Source organism: Elgaria multicarinata, chromosome 23 (assembly GCF_023053635.1).
Source record: "Elgaria multicarinata webbii isolate HBS135686 ecotype San Diego chromosome 23, rElgMul1.1.pri, whole genome shotgun sequence".
Taxonomy (NCBI): domain Eukaryota; kingdom Metazoa; phylum Chordata; class Lepidosauria; order Squamata; family Anguidae; genus Elgaria; species Elgaria multicarinata.
In genome coordinates, this window is record NC_086193.1 from 6,163,868 (window position 1) to 6,177,890 (window position 14,023).

The 14,023-nt window shown below is 46.1% G+C and overlaps 1 protein-coding gene across 1 annotated transcript in view; it reads right to left on the bottom strand.

Annotated features, from left to right (window-relative positions):
* Positions 1–14,023, bottom strand: part of ATP8B3 (ATPase phospholipid transporting 8B3) — a 55,913-nt gene that overhangs the window by 12,122 nt on the left and 29,768 nt on the right. Inside the window, exons 17-21 of the mRNA XM_063147325.1 lie at positions 9,758–9,946; positions 6,345–6,457; positions 4,205–4,339; positions 3,124–3,235; positions 2,432–2,507 (exon numbers count right to left, since the gene is read on the bottom strand). Coding sequence (XP_063003395.1) covers positions 2,432–2,507; positions 3,124–3,235; positions 4,205–4,339; positions 6,345–6,457; positions 9,758–9,946 — 625 coding nt within the window. The remainder of the gene's footprint in view (positions 1–2,431; positions 2,508–3,123; positions 3,236–4,204; positions 4,340–6,344; positions 6,458–9,757; positions 9,947–14,023) is intronic.

The window sequence follows — 14,023 nt, forward strand, 5'->3', positions numbered from 1 at the left end:
ATACTAGAGTAACCAGATACAAAAGAGGACAGGGCTCCTGCAACTTTAACTGTTGTGCTGAAGAGGGGATTTCTCCAGGTGCTTCATGCATACAAATGACACCTGCTGAAATTCCCTTTTCTACACAACTATTAAAGATACAGGAGCCCAGTCCTTCTTTCCATATGGTCACTCTATTTGAACGTGCCTGGGATTGGGCAGCCCTCAGATTTCAGTAGTAGAGCCTGTGCATAACTGCACCTGCCTATGCATAGGGTGACCATATGGAAAGGAGGACAGGGCTCCTGTATCTTTAATAGTTGTATTGAAAAGGGAATTTCAGCAGGTGTCATTTGTATATATGGGGAACCTGGTGAAATTCCCTCTTCATCACAACAGTTAAAGCTGCAGGAGCCCTGCCCTCTTGACCAGATACAAAGGACAGCAGGGCTCCTGCAGCTTTAACTGTTGTGATGAAGAGGGAATTTCACCAGGTTCCCCATATATACAAATGACACCTGCTGAAATTTCCTTTTCATTACAACTGTTAAAGATACAGGTTAAAGTATTTTCATAGGGTCACCCTGCCCTACACATAAGAGCAGGTTTTAGGGTGACCATATGAAAAGGAGGACAGGGCTCCTGTATTGTATTGAAAGGGGAATTTCAGCAGGTGTCATTTGTATATATGGGGAACCTGGTGAAATTTCCTCTTCATCACCACCGTTAAAGCTGCCCTCTTTTAAATCTGGTCACTCTAGTATAGCTCCTGCGTCTTTAACTGTTGTGATGAAGAGGGAATTTCCACCAGGTTCCCCATATATACAAATGACACCGGCTGAAATACCCTTTTCTATGCATCTGTTAAAGATGCAGGAGCCCGGTCCTCCTTTTCATAGGGTCACCCTAGCAGGCTTCTTACCTGGAACTGTGGTTCTTCAAGTGGTCATCTGTGCAGTCACACATCTGGGCTCTGCGCCTGGATGGAGCTAATTTGGGAAATCTTCCATAGCTGGGATTTTTTGGGGGGTGGGGGGACCCTCCCTCACCATCCCACTGCATATGTCTAGGAGGGTACCTGCCCCATCCCTCCCTCTGACCAAGGTCCAGTGTGCCTGCTTTGAAGCAGGGGTTAGCACGGCAAAGCTTCCATGTTTAGGGGAAAATATGGTACGTTTCACCAATAAAGTACTGGATACTAGGAAAGAAGGAAGAAAGGGGGTAGAGCGGAAAACCATCTTACTAGGAAGTCCCCAGTGACCACCAATGCTGTCTTCCCATGCCTTGACGGTGCTTGGAACGGTAAGAAAAAGCCTCCATTACAAAGGGCTTCTCCACTGCCCTCTAAGCTGCTATTGCCGCACCAGGACAGTTCAAGGATCTCACTGAAAAATAAGGAGGGTGGAACAAGCCACACAAGTCAGCTTATAAACACAACGGGATAGAGAGACTGGTTTAACACTGTCCAGTTATAATACTCCCTTCCCTGCAGCTGCTGTGATGCCAAAGAACGTTCACTAACACTCTAACTTCTACGTGGGAAGGGTCAGGGAAAGGATACAGGCAAATGCTGTGCAAGAGAAACTGGGAGGAGATGGCCGAAGTATGCTGGGAGAGGGACCTCACCTAAGGGGTGGAGAACATACTTGGCACACAGAAGTCAACTAACTTAAGTTCCATTGATTTCAATGAGCCTACTATTAAGCATTCAAGAGGCAGCTGAACAACCATCTGTCAGGTATCCTTTAGGGTGGATTCCTGCATTGAGCAGGGGGTTGGACTCAATGGCCTTAGAGGCCCCTTCCAACTCTACTATTCTATGATTCTATGAAGTATGACTATGTCTGAATCCAGCCTCTCTGTTACTTAAGGCCCATTAATTTCAATAGCTTTACTCTGACTAGGTCTGGCTCTGCCCATGCTCTGAGATCTTCTAGGGAGGCCTTTCTCTCAGTCCCACCAACATCCCAGGCATGCCTGAGGGGTACGCGGGACAGGGCCTTCTCGGTGGCTGCTCCAAGGCTCTGAAACTCCCTTCCCAGGGAGGCCAGGCTGGCTCCTTCTGTGCTACACTTTCAGAGGTAGGCAAAACCGTTTTTGTTTCAGCAGGCTTTGGGAACTATACTGGACCTGTGTTAATGTATTGGTCCCCCCCACCTTTTTAACCTGTATTTAATTTTTAAAAAACGTGTTTTTAATTTTACTGTAGGTTTAATTCTATTTTAACTTTTGCAATTTATATTTGTATCTTTTAATTATACATATTTTAAACTTGTAAACCACTTTGAGTCCCATTACTGGGAAAAAGGTGGGATATTATTATTATAAATCATCATCATCATCATCATCATCATCATCATCATCATCATCATCCAGAATTATTTCAGAGTCTAACCAAGATCAAACTCTATCCTCTGTCCCTCCCCCACACCCCAAACACACCCCTCAATACCTGATCTCACTCTCCTCCATGATGGTCATGTCGTCTGAAAGGAGTTGACAGGCGAAACCAATATTAACAGCAGTTTCTGCAAACACGGTGAAGACCAGAAATTAGATGCCGAAGTCAGACAGGGTGGAAATAACACCGGGGCTTGCCTATACTAGGGTGACCCTATGGAAAGGAGGACAGGGCTCCTGTATCTTTAACAGTTGCATAGAAAAGGGAATTTCAGCAGGTGTCATTTGTATGCATGTAGCACCTGGTGAAATTCCCTCTTCATCACAACAGTTAAAGCTGCAGGAGCTATACTGGAGTGACCAGATTTAAAAGAGGCCAGCTTTAACGGTTGTGATGAAGAGGAAATTTCACCAGGTTCTCCCTATATACAAATGACACCTGCTGAAATTCCCTTTTCAATACAACAGTTAAAGATACAGGAGCCCTGTCCTGCTTTTCACATGACGCAGGGACATTTTGAACGGCCACCGGGCCGGATCTACACTATTGCTTTGAAGTGGTTTATAACAGTTTTATAGCGCTTTAAAGCAGTTAAAGCGCTTTATAACTGTTATAAAGCGCTTTAAAGCAGTAGTGTAGATCCGGCCCTGGTGCCAATGGTCAGGAATGCATGGAATTGAAGTCCAAGACATCTGGAGATCTACTTTCTGCCCACTCGTGCCCTATACCCTGCCCTGCCACACCTTGCTTGTCTCCGGTCAACATCCAGACTTTAATGTCTGCTCTTTTGAGCAGGTGGATGGTCTCAGGGACTCCGTCTTGCAGCTTGTCCTCTATGGCAGTGGCACCCAGGAGCTGAAAGAGAAAAAGCAGACCACAGGGTTATACAGCTGAAATTAAACTTTGTACACACGAGGAAAGGTCTTACTCATAAACTAAGTCTTTACTCACAAGAAGTCTTTTTTTACACCAGCCAATTCAGCATCTTTAAGGTGCCTGTATTCTTCTGTAGGGTGACCATATGACCAGATTTGCCCGGATTTGTCCAGGCTTTTGATGACAAATCCGGGAGGGGGAGGGAAATCCGGATTTTTCCCCAAAGAGCAGCTCTAATGGGAATTAACAAAAATGCTTATAACTCCATCGTTTTTTAAGATAAAGACATGAAACTTGGCACGATGGTAGCTCTTAGGAAGGGCTTCAGCCATCCCAAATTTGAAACAGATCCGTTCATCCATTGATTTTTTTAGGATTTTTTTTAAAAATTGAGCTTTTAAAATTATTATTTTTAAAATCGTCATTTTTAAAGATAAAGAGATGAAACTTCGCACCATGATAGGATTTAGGTAGAGCTTTAGTCACACCAAATTTGAAACAGATCTGTTCATCCATTGATTTTTTAGGAATTTTTTTAAAATTGAGGATTTTAAATTATTATTTTTTAAACCGTCATTTTTAAAGATAAAGAGCTGAAAGTTGGCACCATGATAGCTTTTAGGTAGAGCGGCTCAACTTCTGTCCCTAAATCAGAAAGGGGGCTCTCCTTGCCACCGTCTCCTCCTCCTCCTCCTCCTCCTCCTCCTCCTCCTCCTCCTCCTCCTCATCTTCAGGACTTCTTGGTCCATCCTCTCATCCACTATATTACACTGACTCATAAATAGATCTGAATTTTGAACAATAGGACCGATTTCATTCCAGTTCCCAGGGAAGTTCTCCAGGGAAGTTCTCCAGGGAAGGCGGCACAACAGGTCTCTTGAACACCCGTAGACTCGGCCAACCGAAAGAAACTCTTACCCTGAGATCCTTCTCAATCTCCTCGTACACCCGGTCAAGTTCTTGGGCACGATCCTGCAACAAGACGCTGGCATCATGGTGCTTCTTGCTCCATTGGGCGTATTCCTGTTCATTTACCTCTTTGGTAGCCAGGCACAAAGTCCTCAGGGTCTCTGTAGCAAAACTCTGGGAGAGAACGCAAGATTGGGCTGTCATGGGGAGGACATTGCAACAAATTTAGGCAGGGAGAACCCGTGGGGTACTGGATAGAGCAGCCATTGCTAGAGCCTGCACTAGGATTCTGCCATAAATAAGTTATTATTAAGGAGTAATACAAATCAGACTTCCCAAATTTGGTGTGTTGGGGTTTATGAGAATTGTAGTCCAGTACATCTGGAGGACACCAGGTTGGAGAAGACCGAGAGAAATAATTAATGCTATTTAAATAATGATCAATAATAACAATCCATGCTAATTAACTAATAATTAATGTTAGCTAGTGAGTAATTATTTAATTAATACTTAATACATACTAATCAAAGAATCATAGAATCATTGAATAGTAGAGTTCGAAGAGGCCTACAAGGACATCGAGTCCAACCCCCTGCTCAATGCAGGAATCCACCCTAAAGCATCTCTGACAGATGCTTGTCCAGCTGCCTCTTGAAGGCCTCTAGTGTGGGAGAGCCCACAACCTCCCTAGGTAATCGGTTCCTTTGTCATACTGCTCTAACAGTCAGGAAGTTTTTCCTGATGTCCAGCCGGAATCTGGCTTCCTGTAATTTGAGCCCATTATTCTGTGTCCTGCACTCTGGGAGGATGGAGAAGAGATCCTGGCCCTCCTCTGTGTGACAACCTTTCAAGTATTTGAAGGGTGCTCTCATGTCTCCCCTCCATCTTCTCTTCTCCAGGCTAAACCTGCCCAGTTCTTTCAGTCTCTCCTCATAGGGCTTTGTTTCCAGATCATCCTGGTTGCTGTATCATCCTGGAGAAGAGAAGATTGAGGGGAGGCATGATAGCAGTCTTCAAATACTTAAAAGGTTGTCACTCTGAGGAGGGCCAGGATCTCTTCTCGATCCTCCCAGAGTGCAGGACATGGAATAACGGGCTCAAGTTAAAGGAAGCCAGATTCCGGCTGGACATCAGGAAAAACTTCCTGACTGTTAGAGCAGTGCGACGGTGGAATCAGTTTCCTAGGGAGGTTGTGGGCTCTCCCACACTAGAGGCCTTCAAGAGGCAGCTGGACAACCATCTGTCAGGGCTGCTTTAGGGTAGATTCCTGCATTGAGCAGGGGGTTGGACTAGATGGCCTTGTAGGACCCTTCCAACTCTGCTATTCTATGATTCTATGATCCTCTGAACCCCCTCTAGCTTGTCTGCACCCTTCATAGAATCATGGAATAGCAGAGTTGGAAGGGGCCTACAAGGCCATCGAGTCCAACCCGCTGCTCAATGCAGGAATCCACCCTAAAGCATCCCTGACAGATGGTTGTCCAGCTGCCTCTTGAAGGCCTCTAGTGTGGGAGAGCCCACAACCTCCCTAGGTCACTGGTTCCATTGTCGTACTGGAATCAGAAAAACGAAATCAGTTTTTCCTGATGTCCAGCTGGAATCTGGCTTTCTTTAACTTGAGCTCATTATTCCATGTCCTATACTCTGGGAGGATCAAGAAGAGATCCTGGCACTCCTCTGGCACACCTTCTTGAAGTATGGTGCCCAGAACTGGACGCAATACTCAAGATGTGGACTAACCAGTGCCAAATAGAGGGGAACCAGTACCTCGTGAAATTTGGAAGCTATATTTGTATTAATGCAGCCCAAAAATCGCATTTGCTTTTTTTGCAGCCACATCACATGGTTGGCTCCTATTCAGCTTGTGATCTACAACAACTCCAAGATCCTTCTCGTTTGTAGTATCGCTGAGCCAAGTATCCCCCATCTTGTAACTGTGCATTTGGTTTCTATTTCCTAGATGTAAAACTTGGCATTTATCCCTATTCAATTTCATTCTGTTGTTTTCAGCCCAGCGCTCCCCCCTATCAAGATCCCTTTGAAGTTTGCTTCTGTCTTCCAGGGTATTAGCTATCCCACCCAATTTTGTTTCGTCTGCAAATTTGATAAGCAGGGGGCTCTCCCTCGCTCTCTCTGCCCCCACCTCTGAGTCATGTCCTAACTGCAGTTCAGGACTTACATCCAGCGCCTTGATGGTGCAACCCTCGGTCGCCCGGTCACTGTGAAGCCTCTCCAGAATCATGGTGTCTGCCCCTTTGGTGTAAAGCTTGATACGGCCTTCGTGGTCTCGCACTGAAGGGAAGAGACAAAAGCCTTTGAGCAGCCTTGTACCAGGAATCGTAAGCCATCCTTCCTCATCCAAGCCAAGCAGGCTGCCAGAGGAGGGAAGCCCACTCCTCTGCCTCCATGCAGGCTGCTGTGGGAGGCGGCTCCGGGACTGAGGCCCCCCTGAGCAAAGGGCTCTCCTTTGCCAGTGAGCCCCGTGAGCCCCAGATCCCATCTATATGACAACGGGATTGCTCCTCATTAAATACAAACCTGAATTTGCGTTGATTCGAATCTACGCAAAGAGCGTCACGCTGCAATAGCAGCAGCTATTTATTTCCTGATAATTATTTTTTATAGTGCAGTTATAAATGCGCACGTGCGCATCTGCGCATCTACGATGCTTCAGAGTAGAGACGATGGAAACTATAAATTTTATACGCGGAGCTCCACAGATTCATATAACAGACAAACCGGTAGCGGCAGGGTGGAGAGAACAAGGCAGCAGAGAAGGATGCCTGTTTGCCCTCTTTGTTTTAATAAGCTCTCTCTCTCTCTCTGCAGAGCTCCGCAGAATCAGAGAATTCAAACTAAAAATGTCACGAAGGGACGAGGCAGCTGATTGGTGGGAAATCGGCCAATCCCGTTGTCCTGCCCTCAAAGCTCCGCCCACATGTCCAAATGCGATTTAACTCCCCCAAGGACACATCGCCGTAACGCGGTGCAAACTCAGACGTGACCTAAAAGTCGCGGTCAATCGCGGATGCGAAGACGCGCATTATCGCGGTTAAAACCCGGCGTGGCGACGAATGGACGGCTGCGTCAGGTGTCCTGAAACGTGAATCTGTGCATTTACTTCGGGGAAAAGAACCTGTATAGACAAGCCCCCAGACCTAGGGCGCTGCTCCGAGGACAGAAAAATAAAACATTAAAATTTTAAAAAGGTAAAATTAAAGGAGGGCCCCAGGACAGCCCTCTCAGCTCCCGAAAAGTGCCCGGTGTTGATAAGAACATCAGACGAGCCATGCTAGGATCAGACAGCACCCTCTGCTCATAGAGCGGCCAACCAGATGCCCCCATGGGGGAGGAGTGCATGAGGGCAACAGTGCCTCCCTGCGTGTGTTTGCGTTCAGCAACGAATGCCGCCCCCGGCTCTCCAACCCTCCCCTGCAATTTCCTAGCAGACGAGCCTGTTTTCGTTTATTTATTTATTGCAGGCTATTAACGTTTGCAGGCTCATTTGAAGTTGGGGTAAACACCCTCCAACCACAAGCACGAAAAACAAATAGTCACAGAAACTGTTTAAATCTTGTTCTCATTGGCAAGTTACATTACACTGCCCCAAATTCTATTTCACAAATCTGTAAGTGCATATATATCCATGTAAGTGGCGTGTAGCATGTGCGTAAATAACGCTGACAATAAAGTACATTGAAACCGATCATACAATATTTGGTAACCATTCAGTATATGTATATAATATGGTTATTTTATATATATATATTTATGTTCTATAGCGTGTTCCTGAGGAAGCAGTCCCTGGCGAAACAGGTTAATGTACCGGACTCCTGTTGTTATTGAATTTTTCACGCTGCAAAATTGTTTTGTTATTGAACGATTTTGTTGTTTATTTGTTCAGTCATTTCCGACTCTTCGTGACTTCAAAGACCAGCCCACACCAGAGCTTTCTGTCGGCTGTCGCCACCCCCAGCTCCCCCAAGGTCAAGTCTGTCACCTCCAGAATATCATACATCCATCTTGCCTTGGTCGGCCCCTCTTCCTTTTGCCTTCCACTTTCCCTAGCATCAGCCTCTTCTCCAGGGTGTCCTGTCTTCACGAACAATTACACACTGCAAAACTGTTGTTATTGAATTGTCCTATGTTACAAAACTGTTTTTTTGTTACTGAATGACTACCAAACTTATTGTATAATTGGTTTCAATGTACTTTGTTGTCAGCATTATTTACTCACATGCTACATGCCACTTATATGTATATATATCATAGAATCATAGAATAGCAGATTTGGAAGGGACCTACAAGGCCATCGAGTCCAACCCCCTGCTCAATGCAGGAATCCTCCATATGAAAAGGAGGACAGGGCTCCTGTATCTTTAACAGTTGCATAGAAAAGGGAATTTCAGCAGCTGTCATTTGTACATATATGAAGAACCTGGTGAAATTCCCTCTTCACCACAACAGGTAAAGCTGAAGGAGCCCTGCCCTCGTTTAAATCTTGTCACTCTAATATAGCTCCTGCAGCTTTAACTGTTGTGATGAAGAGGGAATTTCACCAGGTTCTCCATATATACAAAGGACACCTGCTGAAATTCCCTTTTCCATGCAACTGTTAAAGAGACAGGAGCCCTGTCCTCCTTTTCATAGGGTCATCCTACAATTAAAGATACAGGAGCCCTGTCCTCCTTTTCATAGGGTCATCCTACAATTAAAGATACAGGATCCCTGTCCTCCTTTTCATAGGGTCATCCTACAATTAAGGATACAGGAGCCCTGTCCTCCTTTTCATAGGGTCACCCTACTATTAAAGATACAGGAGCCCTGTCCTCCTTTTCATAGGGTCACCCTACTATTAAAGATACAGGAGCCCTGTCCTCCTTTTCATAGGGTCATCCTACAATTAAAGATACAGGAGCCCTGTCCTCCTTTTCATAGGGTCATCCTACAATTAAGGATACAGGAGCCCTGTCCTCCTTTTCATAGGATCATCCTACAATTAAGGATACAGGAGCCCTGTCCTCCTTTTCATAGGGTCATCCCACAATTAAGGATACAGGAGCCCTGTCCTCCTTTTCATAGGGTCCCCCTAAGTAACGAGTGTGTGATAAAATGCTCGTCTGACGGTGCTCAAAGTGTTGCAACGTGGAGTGTTTCTTTTCAGGGTGCCAGCCAGCCAAACCCTCTTCATGGACATTCCTTTATTTATTTATTTATTTATTTAATTATTATTGCATCTATATCCTGCCTTTTTTTCCCTCCAATGAACCCAAGGCGGCGTACATAATCCTCCTCCTCCATTCCATGTTATTCTCACAACAACAACCCTGTGAGGTGGGTCGGGCTGAGAGTCTGTGACTGGCCCAAAGTCACCCGGTGGGTTTCCGTGGCCGAGTAGGGACTAGAACCCAGATCTCCCGACTCCCAGTCCAACACTCTAACCACTACACCACACTGTTAAAAATACAGGAGCCCTGTCCTCCTTTTCATTTGGTCACCTTAGATTTAATATAACATTCGCACAAATGTCCATGAGAAAAACAATTCTGGGGCTCAAAACACAGACTTCCAGAAGTATCCACAAATACTCACCCAGAATTGACATCCGTTTGCGCACGCTGTTAAAGTCCAGCAAGGCCAGCACCTTGTACGTCCTCTCCACACCTAGCTCACTAATGGTTATCGTATCTTGGGACCGGGAGAGAAAGACGTACCCCAGGTTCCTGGCTGCTGTCACCAGGGCTTCTTCATCTGGGGAAGCTGCCTGATAAACCAGCTGACCTAGGAGAGAGAAATATTTAGGGGCCATTACTAGGATTGTCCCCAAATGTTTGGGCCAGGATTGAATTTTTTATGCTATGTACCTATGTACCCTGACTTTCCAAATTTGCCAGAGAGCTTTCAAAATCTCGGATGTATAGAATCATAGAATAGTAGAGTTGGAAGGGGCCTATAAGGCCATCGAGTCCAACCCCCTGCTCAATGCAGGAATCCACCCTAAAGAATCCCTGACAGATGCTTGTCTAGCTGCCTCTTGAAGGCCTCTAGTGTGGGAGAGCCCACAACTTCCCTAGGTCACTGGTTCCATTGTCGTACTGCTCTAACAGTCAGGAAGCTTTTCCTGATGTCCAGCTAACATCTGACTTCCTTTAACTTGAGCCCATTATTCCGTGTCCTGCACACTGGGAGGATTGAGAAGAGATCCTGGCCCTCCTCTGTGGGAGAACTTTTCAAGTATTTGAAAAGTGCCAACATGTCTCCCCTCAATCTTCTCTTCTCCAAGCTAAACATGCCCAGTTCTTTCAGTCTCTCTTCATAGGGCTTTGTTTCCAGACCCCTGATCACCCTGGCTGCCCTCCTCTGAACACGCTCCAGCTTGTCTGCATCCTTCTTGAATTGTGGAGCCCAGAACTGGAGGCAATATTCTAGATGAGGCCTAACCAGGGGCGAATAGAGAGGAATCAGGACCTTACACAATTTGGAAGCTCTACTTCTATGAATGCAGCCCAAAATAGCATTTGCCTTTCTTGCAGCCATATTGCACTGTTGGCTCATATTCAGCTTGTGATCTACAACAATTGTTGTTGTTGAGCTCCATTACACCAGCCTCCACGCCACCACTCTATTCCAATGTGTGAAGAGTTGGGCCGGGCTCCGGGCTCCGAGGCGCTCGTTGGGGGCTGCCGAGGGAAGCCCTGCTCCTCGTCTTCCTTCCGCGCCCCCAGTGGCCTTTCGGAGTTCATGAAGAATCGTACTTTCCGAGGGGCAAAATACGTCGCCAAGAGGGGGAGGAAGAACCGCAATCAAAGCAGGACATAGTCGACGTCCAGGATGATCAGGGGTCTAGAAACAAAGCCTTATGAAGAGAGACTCAAAGAACTGGGCATGTTTAGCCTGGAGAAGAGAAGATGGAGGGGAGACATGAGAGCACTCTTCAAATACTTAAAAGGTTGTCACACAGAGGAGGGCCAGGATCTCTTCTCGATCCTCCCAGAGTGCAGGACACGGAATAACGGGCTCAAGTTAAAGGAAGCCAGATTCCAGCTGGACATCAGGAAAAACTTCCTGACTGTTAGAGCAGTGCGACGGTGGAATCAGCTACCTAGGGAGGTTGTGGGCTCTCCCACACTAGAGGCATTCAAGAGGCAGCTGGACAACCATCTGTCAGGGATGCTTTAGGGTGGATTCCTGCATTGAGCAGGGGGTTGGACTCGATGGCCTTGTAGGACCCTTCCAACTCTGCTATTCTATGATTCTATGATTCTATGATAAGAGCTGGCAGAAGAACTCTCAGAACCACAGTCTTTGCAGGGTGAAGTTCCAGACGACTGGAGGAGGGCTAATGTTGTCCCTATCTTCCAAAAGGGCAAAAAGGAGGCACCTGGGAACTACAGATCAGTTAGTCTGACATCCATCCCTGGGAAAATTCTGGGGCAGATTACAAAGAAGTTAATCTGTAAGCACCTTGATTACAAAGAAGCCAGCATGGATTTGTCAAGAACAAACCCTGCCAGACGAATCTGATCTCATTTCTTGTTCGGGTAACCTTCCTTGTGGACTGTGGGAATGCAGTGGACGTAATATATCTTGACTTCAGCAAAGCTTTTGACAAAGTGCCCCATGATATTCTGATCAGCAAACTAGCTAAAAGTGGGCTTGGTGGAACAACTACCAGGTGGATCCACAGTTGGCTACAGAATCAGACTCAAAGGGTGCTAATCAATGGTACCTTCTCAAACTGGGGGGAGGTAACTGCTTCCACGCTGCCGTTAGCAACGTGGAATCTGCCAGCAGCTGAGGGGAAGAAGCAACTTTAGCCTCCTCCTTCAACCAACAACCGTAATAGCTTCCAAATCATGTGAGGTACTGGATCCTCTCTATTCGGCCCTGGTTAAGCCTCATCTTGAGTATTTCATCCAGTTCTGGGCACCACACTTCAAAAAGGATGCAGACAAGCTGGAGCGTGTTCAGAGGAGGGCAACGAGGGTGATCAGGGGTCTGGAAACAAAGCCCTATGAAGAGAGACTGAAAGAACTGGGCATGTTTAGCCTGGAGAAGAGAAGATTGAGGGGAGACATGATGGCACTCTTCAAGGACTTGAGAGGTTGTCACACAGAGGAGGGCCAGGATCTCTTCTCGATCCTCCCAGAGTGCAGGACACGGAATAAGGGGCTCAAGTGACAGGAAATCAGATTCCGGCTGGACATCAGGAAAAACTTCCTGACTGTTAGAGCAGCACGACAATGGAACCAGTTACCTAGGGAGGTGGTGTGAAGCCCACACTAGAGGCCTTCAAGAGGCAGCTGGACAACCACCTGTCAGGGATGCTTTAGGGTGGATTCCTGCATTGAGCAAGGGGTTGGACTTGATGGCCTTATAGGCCCCTTCCAACTCTGCTATTCTATGATTCTATAATTGGCCTTGCTGCTTCATGCCATCACCAGCGTGCAGGGTGCAGAAGCAGGGTGCAGAAGCAGGGTGCAGAAGCAGAGCCCCTGAATGGGGCCCACACAACAGGCTTTTGGTATTTCTACGGAGCTCACAAATCATGAGCTGTACACTTATTTTACTCCTTATATCACTTCCCATGCCAAACCAAGATGTGCTTTCAAGCGACATGTGTGGTTTCCAACCGTGGCTGATTGCCACTGACAAAGCTACAGCAGAGGTTCCTCACACTCGAGCATTTAGTTGCCTTTGGAGTTTGGAAGAACGGGAGACTTTGCTTTCAGAGTTTCTGCTGAACTTTGTGCCTAATGTTAGAAAAGCAGTGCGTGACATAAACACCAACGGATTTGTGTTTACAAAGGCAAAGTAGGCATATATGCACTCAGATTTTGTCATGGAAACCTGCACTACTTTATCCCAAACAACATAATCTGTAGGATATCATTTCTAGAATTAAGATCATTCTTAAATCAGGGACGTGCCCTGAATTGCTTTGTCATAGCTTAATGGCACACTCAAAGGGATTCGAATGAAGGAGGAAGGATAAACTTTCCTTGGGTTCATTCCAATTTCAAAAAAAGATTCTTAATCCCTCCATATCCAGTATCAGGCCTTTCTGGGCTCCATCCAGTGTTTAAGAGTGTTGGCCTGGGCAGGTAAATATAACAGAACTACTCGGGACATCAGAGATGTTAGGGTGATCCTATGAAAAGAAGGACAGGACTCCTGTGTCTTTAACAGTTGTATTGAAAAAGGGAATTTCAGCAGGTGTCATTTGTATATATGGAGAACCTGGTGAAATCCCCTCTTCATCACAACAGTTAAAGCTGCCCTCTTTTAAATCCGGTCACTCTAGTATAGCTCCTGCAGCTTTAACTGTTGTGATGAAGAGGGAATTTCACCAGGTTCCCCATATATACAAATGACACCTGCTGAAATTCCCTTTTCAATACAACTATTAAAGATACAGGAGCCCCGTCCTCCTTTTCATATGGTCACCCTAGAGAAGTTAAAACAACAGCAAGCCACCATTTCTTCAGGGAGATGGGTTTCACCAAGAGGTATGCTAGTCCTCATGATTCTGAATGCCCACTGTCAAGTCTTTCATTACTCCTGTATGGTGATTTATTACCAAGCTGAATGACATTACTTCTAAAACTTAGAAGGTTCTGAATACCCCGGGTAACTTAGAACGGCAAAAAAACCGTAGTTGTCCACAGATGACTGAATGGCTGAAGGAAAGGTGGTGGGGACAGGAGGAGGAGGAGAAGGCCTATTCCCCTTGGGAACCCCAGGGGACAGGACCTGTACTCCAGGATAGGGTGACCCTATGAAAAGGAGGACAGGGCTCCTGTATCTTTAACAGTTGCATTGAAAAGGAAATTTCAGCAGATGTCATTTGTATATATG